General features: G+C 57.4%; 1 protein-coding gene across 1 annotated transcript in view; it reads right to left on the bottom strand.

Moving 5' to 3' along the window:
* Positions 1–25,157, bottom strand: part of ITGA9 (integrin subunit alpha 9) — a 305,530-nt gene that overhangs the window by 268,617 nt on the left and 11,756 nt on the right. Inside the window, exons 2-4 of the mRNA XM_070073006.1 lie at positions 15,452–15,579; positions 13,839–13,945; positions 4,103–4,226 (exon numbers count right to left, since the gene is read on the bottom strand). Coding sequence (XP_069929107.1) covers positions 4,103–4,226; positions 13,839–13,945; positions 15,452–15,579 — 359 coding nt within the window. The remainder of the gene's footprint in view (positions 1–4,102; positions 4,227–13,838; positions 13,946–15,451; positions 15,580–25,157) is intronic.

The following is a 25,157-nucleotide window of genomic DNA, read 5'->3' as shown; positions in this document are numbered from 1 at the left end:
AGTTCTCTCTGTGTAACTCTGCCTTTCAAATCAACCCATCTTAAAAAAATCAAGTAAATAAAATTCCCAGGCGTTGAGCACACACTCGGAGCTGGGTCCTGTGTCAACACTCTCTGTGCACCTGACACCTCTTACATGGGGGTTAATCTCCCCCGTGACAGATGAGGGCCCTGGGACCTTCCGGAGCTTCCGAGGTCACCAAGGGAGGAGGCGGGCACATGGGCTCCATCGGAGGTGAGCTGGGCTCTGAGGGTTAGGTCTGAGGATGAGGAGAGCATCACTCGCTCGCACGGTTCTTTATCTGCGCCTTGTCTGGAGCTGCTCCCAAGTCACCCCGCACTCGGAGGTCCCTCTGTCGCAATGCCAGGAGGACTCGTGGGCCCCTCACTGCCCCAGCCTTCGCACTCCCGGGCTCAGGGCCCAGAGACTGCTCTCGGACTGCTCACCCAGAGAAGAGCCAGGGCGCGATCACAGAGCCAGCCCAGCCCCCTCCCCGTCCGCCCTGTGCACGGCACACTCGCCGCCCCTCTTCCACGGCCTCTGCAGACCGCGCACGCCGTGTGGGTCTCTGTTCTCACTGCAACCCTAAGAGGAAACAGCCCTTCTTAGGGCCACCTTGCTTTTGGGTGCAGCAGGGTCCCCGGGGAGGAGGCCCCCAGAGCACAGGCACCCCTCCCCCTCTTCAAACTTCCTGCTCCCTCTCTTCCTGCCCCGTGGGTGGGGAACTTCTTGGCAGCTGTCACCACGGTGATACCTACCTGGTGCCTGGAGACACCAGGGACTTCAAAAACTCATGAAAAATGGAATAAAGAATAAGCTACTGTGATGCAGAAGAGTTTTGAAATCCACGCATATAAGGGGTCTGAGGCCGCCACTCGAGGCCCCACGTCCCTCACCAGAGTCCAGCTCCACGCCAGCACATCCTGGGAAGCAGTGGAGACGGCGCAGGTACTTGGGTTCCTGCCACCTTGGGGAAGACCTGAACTGAGTTCCTGGCTCCTGCTGCCATCCGATGGTTCACTCCCCAGATGTCCACAGCAGCCAGGGTTGGGTCAAGGAGACACCAGGAGCCAAGAACTCAATCCTGGCTCCCACATGGGTGGCAGGAACCCGATTACCTGAGCCGTCAATGCTGTTTCCCAGGAACCAGGAAATAAACCGACCCAGGAGCTCTGATACAGGACATGAGCGTCTGAACCGCGAGGCCAGACACCCATCCCTAAACTTATCTTTTAATTCCATTTTCCATGAACTTTTTAAAAATTAATTAATTAATTGGAAAGACACAGTTAGAGAGAGAGATCTTCCATCCACTGGTTTACTCCCCAAATGGCCACAACAGCCAGAGCTGCACCAGGCCAAAGCCAGGAGCAAAGAACTTCTTCCAGGTCTTCCCGGTGGGTGCAGGGGCCCCAGGCACTCGGGCCATCTTCTGCTGCTTTCCCAGGCTATTCGCAGGGAGCTGAATCAGAAGTAGAGCAGGTGGGGCTGGAACCAGCGCCTGTGTGGGATGCCAGCTTCGCAGGCAGTGGTTTTACCCGCTCTGCCACAGCGCCGGCCCCTGCATGAACTTTTTGAAGTCCCCTTGCACTTAATGAAACGAGGTGAACTCAGCTCCTGGTGACAAATCAGATGCGCCTGACTGGCTCTCCACACAGCAGCCTGCTGTTTGGAACGGATTTCACCCCAGGAGACCGGACCAGACCTGGTCACCTTCCGCCAGCTGGAGCCTCTTGCATCCCACCACTCAGTTCGGGTCTTCCACCGCCCTGGGAACCGAGCCTCTAGCAGGTGAACCCTGGGGGACAAGCACGGCCCACATCTGTGGGAAGAACGGATGTGCATCACTCCGTCCTCTCCACGGCCCGGGAGGCAGGCTGGGCACAGCGGAGCGAGTGACCACGCAGCTGAGTTCACACTGTCGGACTCGAACCCTGGCAGTCTGGGCTCAGAGTCAGGGTTCCAGCCTCCACACTACGCTGCCTGTCCATCGTGAGGCACAGGAGAAACGGAAGGAGAGGAAAACTCGGGCTGGGGCTGGCTCCAGCCCCGCCACGGACCTCAACAAAACAGGCGGCCAGCCGACTTCTGCCGGCTTCCCCACAACGTGCGCACCGACTTCCCCCACAGGACTGGAACACAGGAGCTGCCTCGAGAGCCAGGCAGGCTTGGTTTGGGCCACAAAACAGGGAAGCGGTGGTCCCTGCAGGCGTTGGCGCTCAGGCGAGCGCCCCCTATCGGCACCTGCATGTCGGTCCCCACACCTGTGTGAGAAAGCCCGCCCACTCAGTGAGTGACAACTACACTCAGCAGCCTCATCTGAGAGGACCACGGCTTGGTGTGGCCTGTGGTTCGTCCCCCAGCATCCACCTGCTGGAGCTTGGTCCCCAGGGTGGCAGAAGCTCCAAGAGGCTCCACCTGGCGGAAGGTGACCAGACCTGGTCCGGTCTCCTGGGGTGAAATCGGTTCCAAACAGCAGACGGCTCTGTGAAGAGCCAGCCTGGCCCCTGCCCAGCTCTGCCTTGTGACAGTCACGCAGCCCCTCCTCCTCGCACGCGCTCCCGTCATGACACCGCTGCCACAGTGTGACTGCAGCCAGCGCCAAGCACACCTCCCAAACTGTGAGCTAAACAAAGCAGTCTTGTGCGTGAGGCACCCAGCCGCCACCCCCTGCCCCCGGGCGGCTCCGGCCTCAGGGAGGAACCCACACAAATGCCCCCCGCCCAGCCCGCCTTTGGAGCACAACCCCTCCCCCACCTGCTCTGTGCCCTAAGGCTCCCCAGCCCACACTCAAAGCAGAATAGGTTGTGCAGTCGGCTGCAGAGGGCCCCAGCCCAGGCGCCTGGGGCAGCAGAACTCAGGAGGGGTGCTCCCTGCTACCCCCCGCCAGGGCCCGCGGGGACTGCGCCCAGCCACCCACAGTGGGAGCCCTCCGACAGCACAGCCTTGCCAAGAGCCCTACCAACCCTCTCTCACCTCCGACAGCACAGCCTTGCCAAGAGCCCTACCGACCCTCTCTCACCTCCCCATCTCCACACGTCTGGAAACTACGCGGCTGCTCCTGCTGCAGCCCCGTCTGGGGTCAGTGAGCCTGGCCACCCTGTGGCTACTGGATGGCAGGTTTGGGGTCAGTGATCACGGCCAACCTACGGCCACCACTGCCCACTGATTCTCTCATTTGCCCCAGCCCGGTCAGCTGCCCTGTGCTGACCTCTGGGGAAAGGGGCAAAGTCAGATGGGCAGAACACGAACCTGGACACGCCGCCTGTGTCCCTCCCTCCCTCCTGAGTGTGTGCAGAGTCTTCAAAGACCCCGTGGACGTGTGCATCATGACAGAACTACGTGTGGATTTGCACCAAACGCCATACCCATGCTCCCTCGCACTGTTTGTGGAACCAGGGCGGTTTGCTTCGCACTGGGACAACCACAGAGACAAAGAGGCTCAGAGCTGGATTTCCCCACACAGCCCAGCCAGGGCTGATCAAACGCAGACACACACAGAGGAGAAGCAAACAAACCCAGGAAAAGGCTGGTGCCTCCTGTGGGGGCCCTGCTGCTTCCTCCGAGGGTCACGGCACAGAGCCCCCGCTTCGTGTGCAGACAGCATTGCTCAGAGCCTCTCTGGGGAGATGGGCAGAGGCATCGTGGACCTGGGACAGCGGACATTCTGTCCAAACCGACTGGGGCGGGGGCAGGGGCGGGGACAGCCCTGCCCGCGGGGAGGGAGCCGCCTGGAGCGCAGGGACACCGGGCCCACCCGAGTTCTCAGGGAAGGAAATGAGGCTGCCAAGAGGAGTCCGCGTCCCAGAATCACGGCGCACCTGGCGGCGCCTGGAAGCTGTGAGGCTCGGTGAACTGCGCTCCAAGACTTCGCAAGGCTTGATAAGGACGCTGGGCTCCGTGGGCAACGCCTGGATCCGCGCTAATGTTTGCACCCGCTCTTACCTGGACGGGGCCTCGGGCAGCAGGAGGCCATCCGGGTGTGGACAGTGCTGCCCTCTCTTGGGAATGGGGGTGGGGGCTGCAGGGGGTGGGGTGGAGAGGGGCGGGGTGCTTACGGTGTGAGGCGGGTAGGGGTGAAGGCGAATCAGCCCACACTCACCTTCGTAGCACGGGATCAGCGTCCTGCCTTTGGCCTGCAGGTTGGACGGGATGATATAGCAGAAGCCGTGGGGCAGGATGTGGTCTGTTTCGTAGTAGATGTTCTTCCAGCGGTGGGCGCAGGCCTAAAGGAGTGGAGAGCGGGAAGGTCAGCCCCAAGAGCCCAGTGCCAGGCGGCTCTGCAGGAGGCCAGAGCAGTGCAGGGGCCAGGTGGCCAGCACACCTCCCCAGCAGGCCCCGCTCTGGGCATCAAAGATCTCGATGAACACGAGGCAGCCCAGGAACAACAAGCAGCTCCGTCAGTGGGAACAGAGAACCCAGGAGGGGCTCCCGCCCGGAGGACGCACTAACCGCCCAAGCCCGTGGGGAGGAGCGTCGGGAGCAGAGGATGTGCAGTGAGAAAGGTGTGGACGTTCAAGAGAAAGGAGCCGGTCTCGAGCGACTGTGCTGGGGGGCAGGGGCCTTGCAGGCCACGGGAATGACTGTCTGCAGGGCGAGTCTTCCCAGGTCTGACCCACAGTGTGGCGAGACACGCCGTGAGCAGGTGGGAGTGGGATCGAGCAGGGTGAGATGCTGCAGCCCCGGGCCAGGGACCAGCAGTGGCTGACTCCGCTAAGGACCCCGGGAACCAGCAGGCCAGAGCCCGGGGGACGTGTGGCTGATCCTGACCTGCTCCCGCCTGCAGAGGCCTGCGCTGGCCTGCTGACAGCTCTTTTTTAAGATTGATTTATTTTGAAAAGCAGAGTGACAGAGAGAGAAGACAGAGAGAGAGATCATTCAGCCTGCTGGTTCACTCCCCAAATGGCCGCAACAGCTGGGGCTGGGCCAGACCACACTCAAGAGCCGGGAGCTCCACGCAGGTCTCCTACGTCGGTGGCACGAACCCAATACTCAGGTCTTCTGCTCCCTTCCCAGGTGCATTGGCGGGGAGCTGGATCGGAAGTAGAGCAGCCAGGACTCAAACTGGCGCTCCGACAGGGAGTGCTGGTGTGCAGGCAGCAGCTTAACCTGCTGTGCCACAAGGCCAGCCCCTGACAGTTCCTTTTTTCCTTTTTGTAGTAAACTGATAGATGGCAAAATGCACAAATCTCAGGTGTACCCTTTAATAAGCTGTGACAAATGCACACACTGAGGTCCCTAAGCCACTAGCCAGACCCACAGCATTTCCTTATCGCCCAAAGTCGCCCCCAGGCTGGACAAAGAGGGGCCCTGAGGAGGACGTGAGAGGGCCTTGGGGTGGACAAGAGCCTGGCTCGCGTCAGGGACGGGCAGACCTTGGCCAGCTCCCAGAAGCAGCCTCTCCGCCATACTTGAGGGGCACTGCCAGGCACACAGTCCTCATCAGCAGACCTGGGCCAGGGCTCAGCAGGTGGGACAGAGCCCTGCCCACCCTTCTGTCCCACAGGACACCTGCGACAGCCGCCCCGGTCCTGCTCGCGTCTGCACACGTCCATCAGTCACAGCGGCCACCGCCTCCCCCGGCCGCCCCTGCTCACCCCTGCAGCTGCTCCCCTGGGCACTGGCCGGCACCTGCATTCTCCGTTAACGGGGTCAGAACTTGCAGCACCTTGCTTTGACCCCCCAAACGCACTGTCTGTACAGGCCGTGGCCTTCGCCGTGCTTAGCCCCTCTCTCACTCCCGTGCGACCCGGGAGACGGGAAGAGGAGCTGTTCTGGAGGGTCTCCGAGCCGCTGAGACAGCTTTGCCTAAGCTGCAGGGCGAGCCGGCGCTGCCAGCCGGGCTGGGATCCCCAGCCTCTGCGTCTACCTCGTCTCACGCGAAAGCTCTTTCCGTCTTAAAACTCCTAATTCCTGCGCGAGAAGCCATCCACACCCGTGGCTGGGGCAGGCCTGGGAGCTGTTACAGTCCGCAGAGCCCTCCCCACAGACCCCAGGACCTCGGCAGTAACCGCTCTGGGGTCCCATGGGATGCCCAAGGTCAAGGTCAGGAGCGAGCGGGGCGGCACTTGGGGCCCGGCCACCCTGAGGTCACCCACGAGGAGGGAGAGCACTGCCTGCAAAGGTCCCTGCTCTTCAGCCTTCAAGACGACAGCCGCCAGGGCCTGACAGGGCCAGAGGCGACTCTGGAACCTGGGCTTGTCCACGCTCTGCTCTGCCCCCGGCACTGCCCAGCACAAAGCAGCACCTGGTGTCCCTCCTCCCACTGCACGGGAGCTTCCTCCCTCCCCACCCGGTGCTTCTGTGCTAACAGCACGTTCCTCAATGGACGGAAGTGACACAGGGCACCACGAGCAGAGGGTCACCCCAGCGCCCCTGACCCCGGGCCAGTGGATGCTCAAGTCCCTTATAGGACTGGCAGAGCATATGCTAGTAACCTACCAGGCCCAGCTGGCATGCCAAATCATCGCCACGTGACTCAGGACACCGGCAGGACGTGACGTGTGCCGTCCTGCATCGTGGGGAGACCCACGGTAACAAGAGCCCCTCTATGGTCAGTGCAGATGTAACTTTGCTTCCTGCAGATATTCTCAGCCTACAGCTCGCTGAACCCGCAGACGTGGACGCTACAGATCTGCAGGGCTGTCGCTGACTCCTCGTCTTTTATTTCTGACTCAATCCTGATGGCGTGCAAATCGAGCCGCTCGTTACCAGCAATGCACAGTGAATTAGGGATGTCCGAGTCGGTGCGTTTGTCAAAGACCGAGGATTTGGGGGCCCGCCATGGCTGAGCCTAACCCTGGGTGGCAGGGACTGTACAAGCAGGCAGCTGTGTGTCTCCTGGTGCTACCGACGGCCAGCTGCTTGGTGACACTTAGGAGAAGGACTTCCTGCCTTTGATGTCCACTTCACTGCTCCCTCATTTATTTGAAGGGCCACACACTTAAAAAGAGACCTCGGAGGAGTCCAAGAAGAGCCAGATACCACCTTTCACACTCCACTCCACGCTGGGAGAGCAGAGGTCACAGTGCGAGAGGTAAGACCCACGCAGGAAAGCAAGGAGCGTCAGTGCACACACAGTACACAAAGCAGGCTCCGGGGTTAGCCCACATTGCCATTACCTGTACACGCACATGCGTCAATTAAAAAAAACCTCCCAGGGCCAGTCTCCAAAGCATGACCACCTCCATCAGTCTCTCCACACGCCTTCTGCAGTGAGGGAGAAAGGGTCAGAGTGGGGACGACCGACAGAGCAAGGAGACCAACCGTCAGAAACAGAAAGATTCACTCAGTCTCGCTCCAAATAATCCCAAGACAGGGGAGGGAAGGCCTCGCACCACCCCAAATCCTACAGTCTGACGTATTTCACCATATATGTTTTGCTTCTCCTCTCAGAATAATAAAAAGAGGAAGAAAATGAGCAACTGACTCAAAAATCATTTTTGTTGCATGGAAACAGCAATGTCTGGCCTGGGGGGCGGGCACGGGGCTCTCCGGGCGCTCCCGCCACGCCCTCCCACGCAGGCATGCACCACTGCAGACTGCCAACGGCCCTACAGTGCTTCCAGACCCCGGTGCACAGCCAGGGCCAGGCCCGGGCCGCTGAGAGCCGTGCATGGTAGGGACTAGGAGGATCCGAGAGGCTGTGATGAAGCCCAGCCCAGAGAAGCCCGCCCAGACAAGGCGCAGTGGCCGGGGCGGCAGCAGGAAGCGGCGTGGGGGGCTGGGAGCGTGGTTCTGCAGACGTGCACACAGCGGCGACCACGGGCCCACGCTCAGGATGGGCGCGCATTCCTGCACGGCTGCTGCAGCTCCACAGGCACTCACACCCACTCAACCAGGAACCAGCAGAAGGCAAAAATGGACGCCGTGGCTTTGCAAGCTCTGGACGGACGGGAGGCCGCGAAGAGATGGGGCAGCCCTGATATTTAGAAAGGAAGTAGCCAAGAGATAGAGCCGGAGGCCACAGCTTCCACCCAGACATCACCGGGGAACAGACACGCCTGGCGCGTGAGCCACGAAGAGGCACGTGAACTGCCCCCCCAGCTCAGAGGGAAGCGGCCAGGGTCTAGGCTGGCGGTGTGGGGGGTTGGGGAGAAGTGATTTTTCATGTTTCTTCTGGAAATGTCACCTGCACCCCGCAGATTTGAGGAGGGGAGAGGCCGGCCTGGGACATGCACACACTATCACCTGCTCCCTGGGGAAAACCTGCAGGCACCACCCACGGAGCCAGGCAGGGCAGGTGCTGAGCCAGGGTCCAGACAAGGCCTCTCACTGACACTCTGCACTCCCTGCCACAGCTTTCAAGTTCTCCCTCGGTTCCTCACTTTGAAACCAGCACCAGAAGCCACTTGCAGAAAACACATCCCCATCTCCCTTCCCGCCCGAGCCTGGGACCCAGCACTGCTGTCTGCAGGGGTGCGGTCCTCACGCCTGCACGCCCGAGCCTGGGACCCAGCACTGCTGTCTGCAGGGGTGCGGTCCTCACGCCTGCACGCCCGAGCCTGGGACCCAGCACTGCTGTCTGCAGGGGTGCGGTCCTCACGCCTGCACGCCCGAGCCTGGGACCCAGCACTGCTGTCTGCAGGGGTGCGGTCCTCACGCCTGCACGCCCGAGCCTGGGACCCAGCACTGCTATCTGCAGGGGTGCGGTCCTCACACCTGCACGCCCGAGCCTGGGACCCAGCACTGCTGTCTGCAGGGGTACGGTCCTCACGCCTGCACGCCCGAGCCTGGGACCCAGCACTGCTGTCTGCAGGGGTGCGGTCCTCACGCCTGCACGCCCGAGCCTGGGACCCAGCACTGCTGTCTGCAGGGGTGCGGTCCTCACGCCTGCACGCCCGAGCCTGGGACCCAGCACTGCTGTCTGCAGGGGTGCGGTCCTCACGCCTGCACGCCCGAGCCTGGGACCCAGCACTGCTGTCTGCAGGGGTACGGTCCTCACCCTGCACGCCCGAGCCTGGGACCCAGCACTGCTGTCTGCAGGGGTGCGGTCCTCACGCCTGCACACCCGAGCCTGGGACCCAGCACTGCTATCTGCAGGGGTGCGGTCCTCACACCTGCACGCCCGAGCCTGGGACCCAGCACTGCTGTCTGCAGGGGTACGGTCCCCACGCCTGCACGCCCGAGCCTGGGACCCAGCACTGCTGTCTGCAGGGGTATGGTCCCCACGCCTGCACGCCCGAGCCTGGGACCCAGCACTGCTGTCTGCAGGGGTACGGTCCCCACGCCTGCACGCCCGGGGACAGGCTCAGGGCTCAGGACGAGTCTGCACAACATAGCTCGCTCCTACTTTTGATCTGAAAATAAATACTTTCATCTAAGGCTTCTGCAGCTAGAACTCGGCCATTGAAGAAACAACAGGAGGAGGCCAGGCTCCCAGAATGTGAACCGGGGCTTGGTGGGCGCTCACTGTCCCTTGTCATCACCTGTCATTCTGCGGGCGCATTTACGGCGCGCTGCCTGGCTCTCCCATCCTCCGCTTGGATCTCAGTCGGCACGCGGCTACTCGCTGGGTCTCTAATTGTTTTCATGTTGATTCCTTAGAGCCGCCTCCTCCAGGCACCGAGAGCGGAGCGGTCTGGTCTCCGCGTGAACTCCATAGAGAAGGACGCAGGGGCAGGTGCTGGCTTCGTGGTGAAGACACCACGTCCCACACCAGAGCTCCGGTTCAGTCCCCAGCTCCGGCTCCTGGTCCCAGCTTCCTGCTAATGCACACCCTGGAGGCAGGAGTGATGGCTCAAGCAGCTGAGCGCCTGTCACCCACGTGGGAGACCTGGCTTGAATTCCTGGCCAGCGCAAGCATTTATGGAGAGAAGCAACAGACGGAGTTCTGTCTGTTTACTGTGTGTGTGTGTGTGTGTGTGTGTGCGTCTCCCTGTCTCTTTAAAAGGAACACAGACGCACAAAATAAATCATACACAGCCTATCACACTGAGCTTCCAGTGACAAAGCTGCCAGGCTTGCTCTCAACAGCTCATACAGCTTCACGGAGGGGCCGTGAGGACGGCCCAGGCTTGCAGGGACAAGGGACTTGACAGGTCTTCCCAGCAAGACGGCACTTACGCAAAACATCAGGAGGGTAACTCAACAGCAACCACAGCAAAAGCCAATGAATACATGAGCAAAGGACTTGGCGAGGCATTTCAAAGAAGATATTGAAACAGCCAAGAAGAATATTTTAGAGATCAAAAATAGAGGCCAGTGTTGTGACATAGAAGGTAAAGCCACCACCTCCAAACCCGGCATCCCATGTGGGCACCAGTTCTAGTCCCGGCTGCTCCACTTCCCATCCAGCTCCTGCTGTGGCCTGGCAAAGCAGTGGAAGATGGCCCAAGTCCTTGGGCCCCTGCACCCATGTGGGAGACCCAGATGTAGCTTCTGGCTCCTGGCTTTGGCCTTGCCCAGCCCCAACCTATGCAGCCATCTGGGAAGTGAACAAGTGAATGGAAGCTCGCTCTTTTTCTCTCGCTCTCTCTCTCTCTCTCTCTCTCTGTGTTCCTCTCTGCCTTTAAAATAAATAAATAAATCTTTTTTTAAAAAATAAAAATAGAATGGCATGTGACCCAGTAATCTGACTTCTAGGCATACACCCAACAGAAGTGAAAATAGACTCGTGAAGAGACATTTACGCATGCCTGTTTAGCACAGCGTCATTCTTGTTTAAAAAATTATTTATTTCCTTGAAAGGCAGAGTTACAGAGAGAGGGAGAGACAGAGACAGAGAGAGGTCTTCCATCTGCTGGTTCACTCCCTAGATGGCCACAACGACGGGGCTGGGCCAGGCAGCTCCTTAGCACAGCAATGTTCTAACAGCCAGGAGACAGGAGCAACCGAAGTGCCCAGCAGCGGATGAACAAAGGCAGAACAAAGGCAGAACAAAGCGGATGAACAAAGGTGGAGCACACCCCGAAACACGTTCCAGCCTCAAAGAGAAGAGGACCCTGTCGTGTGCGTCTACATGGCTAGAACTGGAGGGCCTTAGCTAGCGGAACAATGCAGTCCCCAAAGGAAAACTGCTCTGCAAGTCCACTCACGCACTATCTAAACCAGCCAGCTCTCAGCAGGTGGGACCGGGTTGCCAGCGACCTGGGGGGGTAGGCGAGGGAGGCGTCTCCATGCATTTCATGAAAAAGTTCCAGAGACTTTGGCACAGCCACGTGCACACGGTGAGTGCTGCTGTCTGTCCACTTCACACCGGTGCAGATGGCTAGCTTTATGGTCTACGTGTTGACCACAAACCGGGGAACAGAAAAGGCCCCAGGAAAGTGGATGCTGTGGGATGCCTCGACTTTTCTCCAGCACCCACAAGGAGTGGCTTAGGGGGTGCCTGACGCAATGCTAGGGTCAAACACAAGTGCATTCGCTGAGACGGAACGGTTCCGGCACCAGGACCCACGAGTGCTCCGGCATCAGGACCCACGAGTGCCCCGGCACCAGAACCCATGAGTGCCCCGGCACCAGACCCACGAGTGCTCTGGCACCAGACCCACGAGTGCCCCGGCATCAGGACCCATGAGTGCCCCGGCACCAGGACCCACGAGTGCCCCAGCACCAGACCCACGAGTGCCCAGGCACCAGGACCCACGAGTGCCCCAGCACCAGGACCCACGAGTGCTCTGGCATCAGGACCCACGAGTGCCCCGGCACCAGACCCACGAGTGCCCAGGCACCAGGACCCACGAGTGCTCTGGCATCAGGACCCACGAGTGCCCCGGCACCAGAACCCATGAGTGCTCTGGCATCAGGACCCACGAGTGCCCCAGCACCAGGACCCACGAGTGCCCCGGCACCAGGACCCACAAGTGCTCCAGCGCTCCCTTCTTGGTTCCGTTGGCTAACTCTTCCCCAGGTCCTCACTGCTGTCCACGAGCCCAGACGACCCCTCCTTGGGAGGGATGTGTGGGAAGGCAAGACTCCATCTCACCCCCGGGAAGCAAGTCCTCAGGCGCCGCGGGGTTACCCTCCCAGGGGGCCAGGAAATGTTTGCAGAGGCCCAAACAGGCTGCAGGCTCAATGCCCGTAACAGCCTCTCGTGTCCTCCAGCCACCAGGCCGCCGGCCCACCCCGCGTGCTCGGGTCAGAACTGCAGGCCTCCCTTTGATTAAGACCAGGGTCAGCCCTTCTTCTTTCCCCAGAATGACAGACGACAGTTCTGGCCCCTCCAGGGCCAGGCCATCCAGCTGGGGTCAGGCCACCAGGGCTGGAGGAATGCGGCGGCTTGGAGAGGGGCCAGGGCCTGCAGAGCCGGCGGCGAAAGGACTGGAAGTCAAGGCCGAGAGCGGCGTGGAGGGAAGCCGCCTCGGGACCTGCGACCGTCTCCAGTGGGGAGGCCGCGGGAGGCTGGTGACGGCATCCAGCTGCTCCCTCCCACCCTCTCCTGAGCGGCCCGACCAGGGGGCCTCGCTCCCTGGGCTCCACGGCCCTGTCTCCCCCGGGAAGGAGCCCAGGAAAACCAACCGCTCAGCTTCACAGAAGGAGCGGCCAGACCTGGCCTCCTGTCTTGGTCTCGCGGCCCTGTCACAAAACCTCCCTCCAGCCTCCCAGGGAAGCAGAGGCGCGAGGGAGTCACAGCAGGGGCTGCTGGGAGCTGTGACCCAGGACAGCTAGCGGCCCCACAGCGAGGCCACAGCGAGGCCTCTCAACCACCTTCGTACCGGGCTGCAAACAGAAACGACTTCAGTTAGAGCAACACAGCCAAACCCTCGGCCGCAGCCGTGCGGAAGGCCTTCCCTGTCGCCCGAGGCCGACAGAACCTTCTAGGAGGATGGCACTGTCCTCGCTGTACTTGCCACACCGCGGCTAGTGCCATCCGGGTTCCTGAGCGCTCGGAACATGGCTGGTGAGGCTGAAAAGCCGCGTTCTCACTTTAATTTAGATGCACCTGCTTTCCCTTCTCGCTCCTGGTCTCTCCGTCAGGGCAGCCATGGGGCAGAACACGGCACGTGCGCTCCAGAAGCCAAACAGATGACTGGCTAGCAGTAACGTGTTGAGAACAAGCATTTCGCGTAGGAATTAGGATACCGGGGCTCACTGAAGAGCACCTACGTTCAGCCCCTGGCTCCACCACCGACTCCAGCTTCCTGCAAACACAGACCCTGGGAGGCAGCCAGCCATGGCTCAACTAATGGGGTCCCTGCCACCCCCGTGGGGGACCCACATGGAGTTCCCAGCTCCTGGCTTCAGACTGGCCCAAGCTAGGCATGCGAGGAGTGAACCACTGAATGGGGGTCCTCTCTCCCTCTCCAACAAAATAGAGTAACAACATGCATTTCATTCAGCATCTTATTGTGTAGGAATGCATGGGAACGAACTATGGACTAATCTCAAAAATATTCAGAGTGAAAGAAGACGGACGAGCACACACACTGTAGGGTTACATTTATACAAACGTGCAGAGAAAGTGCAAACTGTGTTGGAAACCAGCCACGGCAGGGATCTCCTGGAGAGGGGGAAGGAACTCCTGGGGATGTGGGAAACACTGCTTCTCTGGGCTGCGTTACACAGGTGTGCACAGCTGTGAGACCCACACTGTCATCCTCAGACTCGTACTTCACATAAATTATTCCCTGACATAAAAAAGACACCAAAACCATGCGGGTAATGAATGAGATTTACGAGGTACATTTTATTTGTCATCTTTCAGCAGCCACACTGAGAGCCCTGGGAAGGCACTGACATTTGACAGAAAAGAGAAGAAAAAACAAGCCATCTGTTACGCAGCGGTGCAAGCATGCAACCTCCAGGCCATGTCCGCGCCCTGCCACCCCGTGTCCCCAGCAGGTCAAAGTCTCTGGTTCTCAGCGCACTACCCGCCCAGGGCACCCCTGAGGCCTTACCAACACGTGGCCGTCGGCCTTGGGCTGCCGGGCCAGGCTCACTCCCATCCACTCATCGTCCCGGTCTTCCCGACACGTCTTCCCACAGGGCGCGCCCCGATTCCTTGCTGCGGGGAGAAGAGAAGAGTCAGGCTGGGATGAGGAAGGACCTCGGCTCTGCAGAGGGCGGCCCACAGTGTGGCCACGAGGCATGAAGCAGCTCCGGCACCACCTACGCTGCTCCACTCGGCCACGTGTTCTTGGCGAAGGGCTCAGGGTTGGTGTGGACAGCGCCTCCACCCGTGAGGTCCCGGGAACGTGTGGCTCACAGCCAGGCTCTGAGGGGCACCGGAGGGCACCACAGACACCTGTCTTTTTCTGCTAAGGGAAATCAACGCGACTCTTTGTTTTAAAAACAGTCATTGAGGGCCTGGTGTTGTGACCTGTGCTATAGCAGGTAAAGCCACCACCTGTGATGCCAGCATCCCATACGGGCACCAATTTGATTCCTGGCTACGTTGCTTCCAATCCAGATCCCTGCTAATGCACCTGGGAAAGCAGCGGAAGACGGCCCACGTGTCTGAGCCCCTGTCACCCATGTGGGAGACCCAGGTGGAGTTCCAGACTCCTAGATTTGGCCTAGCCCAGCTCCAGCCATTGTGGCCATTTGGGGAGTGAACCAGCAGATGTATGATCTCTCTCTCTCCCTCTCTCTCCCTCTCTCTGTAACTCTACCTTTCAAATAACTAATATTTTTTAAAAACCAGTCATTAGAAGATCTAGATTGGAAAGGAATCAAAGTGACAATGGTAACAAAAACAGCCCCTGCATATTGGGAACCTGCTGTGTGCCAAAGCAGTCCTCCATCAGCTCACGCTGTCACTCAGGGCTGTCGCTGTGGGGAGTGGGGGGCACCTCAGTCTCGATTTCACAGGACATTCCCAACAAGTCCCAGATGGGCTTTGAACCCAGGCTGACTCATCCAACTCAAGAGGTATTTTCCATGAGACCAAAGTGAGCTTTTAAAAGCATTTGCCTGATCGTATCTTTCCCTACGTAAGATATAAAAGCTGAAATCTACTTTAATGACCTCCCCCCCACAACATGCATAGAATAAAACCCCAACTCCTCACCCTGGTCAGCCCAGCCTTTCTCGCCAACCTGCTCCGCTCCGCGTCCCCTGCTCCCTGCCCCAGCTACGCTGCCTTCTGTGGTGCACCTCTGAGCCTGCCCAGCTAACTGATGTGTGTCTTTCCAGGCACGGAGGAAGGTCCCCAGAGGGGCCTCTCCATCTCGATTGGATCAAAGGCCTGACTTCCCTCGGGCCTGCTCTCACTCACTCATCTGGTTTAATCTCTCTCTGGCCCACGGAGTTTCAAGACCTAGGATGACAGGCTCCTTCTCTGCCTTTTTCACAAGTATATCCCAGTGCTGCCTAACTGGTGTTGGAGAGAGAGAGGGGGAAGGAGAGAGGGATGCATGCATGATGGATGGATGCATGCATGGGTGGATGGATGCATGGTGGATGCTCAGACAGACGGACGAGCAGGTGAATGATCGGGCTACCCGGAGAGGAAAGAGTGAAGTGTGAGGGTGCAGACCCCACTTCTGCCTTGCCAGTGACGAGCACCCACCTCGAGCCATGTCCAGTTCGGTGCATCTCCGGTCAGGGTTGGTGTGGATTCGGCACTTAAACACAGCCCCCGGGGACTTCACTGAAGTGCTGTATTTGGAATCTGCCTTCGGTGCACCCACGAGGACCCTGCACATCAAGAGGAAAGCATTGGCTGTCACAACCCAGCACCAGAAAAGAGGAGGCAGACGGTTAAATCTTCACCCAGCCACGGGTGGGCCGAGTGAAGGCTTGTCGGGAGGAGGCGAGGGGTCCTCCAGGGAGCCTGTTAGATCTTCCAGCTCCAAAGGTGGCTGGGAACACATCCAACCACCCACAGGTTCCTACCCAGAATCTGTAAGGAACTCCTCGCAAGTCAGTAAGGAGAACACAAACTAGCAAAGTAATGGGAAAAGACTTACACAGATACTTCATGAAAGAAGACAGCCAAAGGGCCAGCAAACACTTGAGAAGGTCCTCAAACACAGCAGTCACCGAATGAGATACCACTCCGCACGGCCCCAGAGGCTAAACCAAAATGCTGAAAGCGTCAAGTACCGACAAGGAGGCAGAGTAACTGGCTCGTTCACTCACTGCTGGGCGAGTATAAACTGTCAAGCTCACTTTGGAAAGCTATGCAGTGGTGTTTTTTTTGGGTTTTTTTTGGGTTTTTTTTTTTTTTTTTTTTTTTGACAGGCAGAGTGGACAGTGAGAGAGAGAGACAGAGAGAAAGGTCTTCCTTTGCCGTTGGTTCACCCTCCAATGGCTGCCGTGGCTGGCGCACCGCGCTGATCCGAAGCCAGGAGCCAGGTGCTTCTCCTGGTCTCCCATGGGGTGCAGGGCCCAAGCACCTGGGCCATCCTCCACTGCACTCCTGGGCCACAGCAGAGAGCTGGCCTGGAAGAGGGGCAACCGGGACAGAATCCGGCGCCCCGACCGGGACTAGAACCCGGTGTGCCGGCGCCGCAAGGCGAAGGATTAGCCTAGTGAGCCGCAGTGCTGGCCTATGCAGTGGTTTCTAACAAAGCTGCACACCTACCTACCCCATGGCCCAGTAATTCTACTTCTAGGAATACACCCAATAGCACACATACATCTACCGGGAGGCGTGCACACAAATGGTCAGAGCTGAACACGCAATAGCCAAACATGAAAAGAAACCCCAAGGCCTATCAGTGCTAGAGTGGACAGGTAAAGTGAGGCATAGTGACACAACAGGATTCCACAGGGATACAATGGAACCCTAGAGTAACACAACAGAACTCTATAGTCATACAATGGAACTCCCTAGTATACAACAGAAATCCACAGTAATACAACAGAATTCCAACAGTAAGACAAAAGGACCCTACAGAAATACAATAAAATTCTATGTTAATACAATAGAACTCCATAGTAACACAACTACCTACAATAATACAATGGAACCCTACAGTAACAACAGAACTCTAAATTAATACAATAGCACTCTACAGTAACACAACAGAACTCTACAGGAACACAACAGAACTCCAGAGCAACACAATAGAACTCTATATTAATACAATAGAACTCAGCAGTAACACAATAGAACTCTATGTTAATACAACAGAACTCAACAGTAACACAACAGAACTCTATGTTAATACAACAGAACTTCATAGCAACACAATGGAACTACAAAGCAACACAACAGAACTCCATAAGAACACAACAGAACTCTATATTAAAACAATAGAACTCAATAGTAACCCAAGGGGCCGGTGGTTAATCCTCTGCCTGCAGCACCAGCATCCCACATGGGCACCAGGTTCCAGTCCTGGTTGCTCCTCTTCCAGTCCAGCTCTCTGCTGTGGCCCAGGAAGGCAGTGGAGGATGGCCCAAGTGCTTGGGTCCCTGCACCCCATGGGAGACCAGGAAGAAGCACCTGGCTCCTGGCTTCAGGTCAGCATAGTTCCGGCTGTAGTGGCCATTTGGGGAGTGAACCAATGGAAAGAAGACCTTTCTCTCTGTCTCTCTCTCTCACTGTCTATAACTCTACCTGTCAAATAAATAAAAAAAAAATAGTAACACAAGAGGACTCTGTTAATACAATAGAACTCCATAGCAACACAATAGAACTACATAGTAACACAACAGAACTCCATAGCAACACAATAAAACTACATAGTAACACAACAGACCTCCATAGGAACACAATAGAACTACATAGCAACACAACAGACCTCCACAGGAACACAATAGAACTCTATTAATACAATAGAACTCAACAGTAACACAGGAGAACTCTATGTTAATACAACAGAACTCCATAGCAACACAACAGAACTCCATACTAACACAATAGAACTCTACAGTAACACATCAGAACTCTTCAGTATTATAGCCAGTGAACATTACCTGCACCCACACAGATGAGCCTCACAAAGAGAATATTAATACTCCAGACACAAAGCATACTCACAGGCCCATTCACCTCAAGTTCAAAAGCAGGCAGAATTCAGCTGTGGTGTTAGAAGCCAGGGTGATGACTACTTCTGGGGAGGAGAGGGGTTGTGATTAGGAAGAGCTGGCTTCAGAGGTGCTGAGAATGTTCTATTTGTCAACCTGAGTGGTGTTTACCAAAATCTGGTCATCTACCTAATTGGAAATGATAAGAGCTCTTTTCTGGATATGTGCTCCATTTCAATTTTAAAAAAAAAGTAAGAAATTCAGGAGCTGGTGCTGTGGTGCAGCAGGTGAAGCTGCCACTGACAACGCTGGCATCCCACATTAGAGCACCAGCTCCCGTCCCGGCTGCTCCACTTCCCATCTGGCTTCCTGCTCATGCGCCGGGGAAGACAGCAGCTGATGCCCAAGCACTTGGGACCCTGTGACACATGCAGGAGACCCTGATGGAGCTCCCGGCTCCTGGCCTCAACCTAGCCCAGACTCTGCCACTGTGATCATTCGCAAAGTGAACCAGCCGATGGAATCTCTCTCTCTCTCTCTCCCTGCCCTTCTCTCTGCTCGCTCGCTCTCTCTCTCTCTCTCTGTCACTCTGCCTCAAATAAATAAATCTTTTTTTTTTTTAAATAGGAAATGTAGAGGTCCTGTTTCTCTTCTGCCTGTCCCTTCCCTTCTCGCCACCACCCTCCACCCAAGCACTCACACAACATGTGCATTTAGGAGAGAGCAGGAACTACACAGCACAGCCTGGTATTGAAACTGCAACATCTACCCCAATGCACAACAGGCAGACCAGTTCACACACAAACCTCGGCAGGGACGAAGCTCTGCACAGCGCACCTGGAGCAGGGAAGCTGCCTGGGGTGGGCCGCCCCACCCAGCAGGGGCCTGCCCTGGCCAGAGCGAAGAACCAGACAGGCCAAGAAGGCTTTGGGCCCAAGCGAGGGCAGAGCTCGGGGGAACAGCAGCAGGCTCCCCTACAGATGCTACAAGAACTCTCTGGCCCTACAGTTCCATCATTATACAGTGTTTCCGGAAAGTAGTCAACTGAAGATCTACAGCAAAGAACCCAAAACAACACTCATCAGGCAGGGTCTGTGCTGAGCCAGGAGCCAAGTGGAAAGGTCTTGTACAACGAGACTTCAAACAAAATCCACACAGAGGCTCAAAGAGGAAACTGCAGCCCTGTCCACTGAGGACATGGGCTGTCCCCATCCTGAGCCGCCTGGACAGGAGGTGGCACTCACCCCATAAGGGAACGGGCGCGTCACGAAGCAGACTGGAATAGGGCGCGTCTTCCCGACGGCCTCTGGGCATGTGGAAAGCTTGGCCCAGTGCCCTCACTCTGCCCGCCACGCCACCTTCATCGTGTGTGCAGTCCCCCCGCCCCGGGTCTCTAAATGTCACTGCATCCCCACACACACACCGGCTGGGCACGGGGAGAACAGACAAGGTCCCCACATCACACCACAGAGGTTGGGGCCTTGCAAGCGGGACCTCAGCAAGGCAGAGCACAGGGGACATCGTCACTAACCGCGATCAGGGACCCAGTATCAGGGGTCACAGCCAGGCCTCTGGGTCCTTTCTGGTCCTTTCTGAATTCCCACTGTCGGGCCGGCATCACGGCACAGCAGGAAAAGCTGCTGCCTGGGACATCAAACAGCCACTGGTTTGTGTCCCGGCTGCTGCACTTCTAGTCCAGCTCCCTGCTAATGGCCTGGGAAAAGCAGTGGAAGACGGGCCCCTGCACCCATGTGGGAAACCCAGATGTATCTCCTGGCTCCTGGCTTCGGTATGGCCCAGTCCTGGCCTGTGAGGTCATCTGAGGAGTGAACCAGTGGATGGAAGACCTCTCTGTCTCTATCTCATCCTCTCTCTTTCTAAGTGACTTTCAAATAAACAAATATTTTAAAAGCTCAACCCCTCAACCGTCCGAGGACATGCAGGGCCCAGGAGACTGAGCCCCAGGAGGGCCCCTTCCCAGGCCAGCCTTCCAGGGGCTCTGCTGGGTCTGAGTGTGTGCCCCCAAGAGTTCGCCAGTTGGAAACGCACCCTGCCACCTCCTGCGTTAACCGTATTTGGAGGCGCGGCCTGGGGGAGGTCCTCAGCCCCCATGCTGGGATTAGTGGTTTTCTGAGAAGGGGAGGGGAGACCCGAGCTAGCAGCTGGCTCTGTCCCCCACGTGAAGTCCTCGCCGGGTCATGACACAGCGAGGAAGCCCTCCCAGACCCGGAGCCGAGGCCAGCGCCTCTAGAACACTCAGTAAACCCCTGCGCTTGCCACGTCAGCGCTGTGTGGAAGCCAGTTACACCTGCAGAGACGCGCAGGCGCGGGCTGTGCTGGGCCTTTGAGGACACTCTCCTGGGGTGTGACAGGCGCCAGGCCCCCAACAGCGAGGGCAGCTCACACCCTCCGCCTCGCGGCTGCAGGACCACCAAGCAGAGACAGCACTGGCACCCACAGCCCCTCGGCACCCTCCCCAAGCAGCCTCCCAATGGACCACGCCAGCCACCCTCCCACCCCGGCGGCCCCCAGCTGCTCTGCCGCAGACGCACCAGGGCACACAAAACAAAACCCAAATGGAGGAGCGAGAGCCACCCGCGTTTCCCTCTTGTGGGCTGAGCCTCAGGGCAGGCGGGCAAGCCCAGCGCTGCTGTCCACGGAGCCAGCTGTCCGTAGCAGCAGCAGAGCGAGAGGTCAGGTGCACCTCCGCTGCTGACGCATGCGCAGCCCTGCCAAGGGTCACCGCCAAGAGGGGGTAGCCCCCGAAGTCACCTGCTCTGCCTGAAGACCCTGGGGCCAACTCCAAATCAGCCCCACTGCAGTGAACGACTGCCACTTGGAATTAACCCACGCTACTCAAATCACAAAGAACAAACCAGGCGGAGAACCCATCACACAAAAGGGAAGGGAACCGCCGCCAAGAAACAACCGGCAGCTGGTCTACCTGTCCCCGACCTGGCACTGACACGCTGGAAATCACAGATGGTGCCACCGCTCCCAATTCACACACACAGACTGCAGGCTGTCCAGGGAGGAGGGACCCGAGCGCTTCACTCCCGTGACACAGGGCAGACATTCCTATCAGAAAGAAAGCAGCGAAGAGACTAGCCGGACTATCCCCGTCCACGCCCGAGGCACAGAGTAGTTCTGACAGCAACGGCTGATCCCCACCCTGATAAAACCCTCCGGACCAAATCTGCAGTCAGCTGAGAAGATTCTGCCCAAACCCTGTGCAGCGGAAACTGAGACGAGAGGTAAAGAAGGGTTTGTGCACATGCGCAGGACTCTCGGCGGGGGCATGCAGAGAATGGCTTGCAGCCCCGTGTCTGCAGAACACTGCGGCTTCCTCTGGGCCCGCCGTCCAGCAAGTCTGCCGCTGCGGCCGGCCCACGGGCTGTTGGCCAGGCCGATCCCAAGAGACAGAGGGAGTGCGGGGGCCCAGGGTTCAGGAGAAGCCACTGAAAACATGCCGTTTGGTTTTGCACTATCTTCTGAGTTAGACAACCTGGCCGCTTCAAGCATCCCCCAAAGTCGGCCCTGGGACTCCTGATGAGACAGTTTCTCTCCTCTGCACAGTCTATGCAGAAAGGGCCAGAGTGCCCCCACCACCAGGCTCCCCTTAACAAAGGCCTCACTGGGGCCGGCGCTGTGGTACAGCAGGTAAAGCCATCGCCTGCAGCGCCAACATCCCATTTGGGCGCCGGTTCAAGTCCTGGCTGCTCCACGTCCAACCCAGCTCCCTGCTAATGTGCCCAGGAAGGCAGCAGAGGATGGCCCAGGTCCTTGGGCCCCTGCACCACAGGGGAGACCTGGAGGAAGCTCCAGGCCCCTGGCTTTGGCCTGGCCCAGTCCTGGCCATTGCAACCATTTGGGGAATGAACCAGGGGATGAAGATCTCTCTCTTTCTCTGCCACTAACTCTGTGTGTGTGTGTGTAACTCTCTGCTTTTCAAATAAATAAAATAAATATCTTTTACAAAATGAATAAATAAAGGCCTCACTGATTCTCCTCTGTGCTTGTGGTCCTCAGAGCAGCAGCCCACGGCACACCTGCCGGCTGGCAGGAATGCAGAGTCTCAGGCCCCAGCCCCGCCCACTGAATCAGACTGGGCGTCTCATCGTGACATGTAGTCGAAGGAGTGCCACACACCACCTGTCCCAAGGAAAGATGACCACGGTCACCTGCAGCCACGGTGACCAGACTGCCCTAGAGACGTTGGTTACCCCCGCCATCCCCAGCGAAAGACGCTGCCCACTTCCAAGGCATCTTAGAGACCATTGCTTTACTCAGGACTTCCAACTGGGGCCACTAGCATGGCGCAGGCTACTGGGCCACACTCATCACGGGCAGTGTCTAATTCAGGCTTCCCAGCAAACCCGTGGGAGATGCAGATATGAGTCCCACTTCACAGAGCAGCAGGTGGGCAGAGGTGGCTACAGGACTGTCCCAGTCCACGGCTCATCTTTCTATTTTTTTTTTTATTTAAAATGTATTTATTTATTTGAAAGTCAGAGTTACACACAGAGAGAAGGAGAGGCAGAGAGAGAGAGAGAGAGAGAGAGAGAGAGGTCTTCCATCTGCTGGTTCGCTCCCCAAATGGCCACAGTGGCTGGAGCTGTGCCGATCCAAAGCCAGGAGCCAGGATCTTCTCTGGGTCTCCCACGTGGGTGCAGGGGCCCAAGCGCTTGGGCCATCTTCTACTGCTTTCCCAGGCCATAGCAGGGAGCTGGATGGGAAGTGGAGCAGCTGGGACCTGAACTGGCACCCATATGAGATGCTGGCACTGCAGGCAGCGGCTTTACCTGCTACGCCACAGCGCCGGTCCCACAGCTCATCATAAGGTGCCAAGCTGCACCGTGCACAGCAGCCGTTTGTGCGTCACCCACTCCCTGTACAGCACACCCCTGAGAGCCAGGAAAGAGCAGGAACCAACAGGGGCCCGGTGCCCACTCCCTGGGTGACAGCGGCTCATATGTGCCCAAGAAAGCCCGAGTGAAGCTCTGTGGACCCTGATTTGGAAGCTGCCTCCCGCCAGGAACAGGCGGAGGTTGGGAACAGAAAGGAAGCCTTCCTCCTCCTCCCCCTGGAGCTCAGGGGGTCCCAGGGATAAGTTTCCTAAAACAGGGACATTGCTGGCATGGCACGGCTCTCCTTGCAAACGTGGGCCCATCTGTCCTCTGCCGGCACAGTCACGCCCACAAGTCTGATTTCCTGCTTCAGGGAGCCCTAACAGGCAGCCCCTTTGTGTATTCTACTCAGAGGAGCTGTGTGACGGAGCTGGGGGTGAACCGAGGGTGCCTGTGTCCTAGGGCGGGCTCCTTAAAGCCCCCCCCCGACTCAGTCTGGCTGCAAAGCCGCCATTCCTGCTGCCCACGGCGCTGCCCCCCACACCGAACTGGCCCAGCCTGAGGTCAAGTACCTGGAGAGCAGGTGGCCAGTGCGGGCTGAGCCACAGCTGCCTCCCTGGGGAAGGCTGGGAACTCACGGTGTCTCCACTCCCTCCCCACAAAAGCCAAGGCAGCCATTCCACGGGGCGAAATTACAGCCAGACTGAGGGCAGCAATGGGGGATTACAACCTTTAAACCCATTAGGTTTGCTTCCATGCGTTTCATCCAAAGCCAAAGCTTCCCCAGGGACTCCCATTTTGGTTACAAGCACTGTGTGTCCACCATGGGGAAACCCCAGGAATTGAGCCACAGCCCTCGCTGGGCAGCAGCCAGCCAAGGCTTGTGTGCAGGGAGAGCCGGTGCCAGCAGAGCCACCCCTGGCCACACCAAACCACTCCCAGAGGGACGGATGCTTGCCCACTGGCGCTGCGGAAGCTGAACGGCTCGGAAGCTCCTCTTCTTGCATCGGGGAAACTGAGGCTGCAGCTATTTAAGCAGTGGTTACTCACTCACTGCTTCCCAGGGTTTTAAACTATGGTTTCACCTGGATTCTAACATATGTAGGGAAGTATTGTAGGGTAAGAAATGTAAGGAACAAAGGCAATGACACAGGGCTCAAACCCCGCCTCTATCTCTGACGAACCGAGTGACCTCCTACAAGCTAAGGTCTTAACCACTGGGAGCCTCGGTCTTCCTCTTCCCCCAAAGCAGAGGAATAACAATGGACCTCGGGGCCGTGCTGTGCGTAGTGGGTGAAGCCACCACCTGCAATGCTGGCATCCCATAGGGACACCGGTTTGAGTCCCGGCTGCTCCACTTCCGACTTCTGATCCAGCTCTCTGCTATGGTCTGGAAAAACACTTGGGCCCCTGCACCCAGGTGGGAGACCCAAAGGAAGCTCCTGGCTCCTGGCTTCGGATCAGTCCAGCTCCAGCCGCTGCAGCCACTGTGGAGTGAACCAGAGGATGGAAGACTTTCTCTCTCTCTCTCTCTCTCTCTCTCTCTCTCTGCCTCTCTGTAACTCTGCCTTTCAAATATAAATAAATAAATCTTAAAACACACACACACACACACAGTGTACCTCACATGAGCAAAAGAAGGTTTATAAAGCTCCCAGCCTGTAAAAACTTGCCATGGGACTCCAAATCTTATTAAGTTGGCAGGTAGCAATGCCATCTTACTAGTTAAAGTGATCATTTTAAGTTCATAACTGATCATAAAGATAGGATTAAGGGTCAAAGGGATCACATAAATAAGACCAAGCGTCTGCTAAAACTAACTGATAGAATTAAAAAGAAGAGAACAATCCAACATGGGAAGCGGGATACACAGCAGACTGATAGAATGGCAGATTTCCTAAGCAGCACTCTGGCCTCAGAATCAGCCCTTAAGGCATTCATATCTGCTAAAAAGCCCATGAGAATATTTCAAGCATGGAAAGCCAAGACACGGTGGCAAAAAGAATGACCTAAATGAAAAATCTCTGTGAGTGCAATCCCAGTGGAAAGAACAGGCCATCAAAGAAGGAGGTATCTTTCTCTGAAGGGAGGAGAGAACTTCCACTTTGATTATGGCTTTGTCTAAAATAAGGTCAGAGTTTGTGAACTCAAGAGGCTTCCATAGCCTTGGCAGCTCATGACAAGAGCCTCGGGTAATTATTGACGTCATACATAAGCGTGTCAATTGTTAAATCAACAACAGGAGTCACTGTGCACTTGCTCCCTATGTAGGACCTCTGTCCTTAATGTGTTGTACTATGAGAATTAATGGTAAAACTAGTCTTCAAACAGAATTTTATACTTTGTGTGTCTGTGTGGGTGCAAACTGCTGAAATCTTTACTCAGTATAGAGTTCATCTTCTGTATATAAAGTTAATAAAAAATGAATCTTAATGAAGAATGGGATGGGAG

This window comes from Oryctolagus cuniculus, chromosome 4 (genome assembly GCF_964237555.1).
Source record: "Oryctolagus cuniculus chromosome 4, mOryCun1.1, whole genome shotgun sequence".
NCBI classification, from domain to species: domain Eukaryota; kingdom Metazoa; phylum Chordata; class Mammalia; order Lagomorpha; family Leporidae; genus Oryctolagus; species Oryctolagus cuniculus.
Note: the sequence above shows the minus strand (reverse complement) of the source record. Positions and strands in the feature narration are given on the sequence as shown.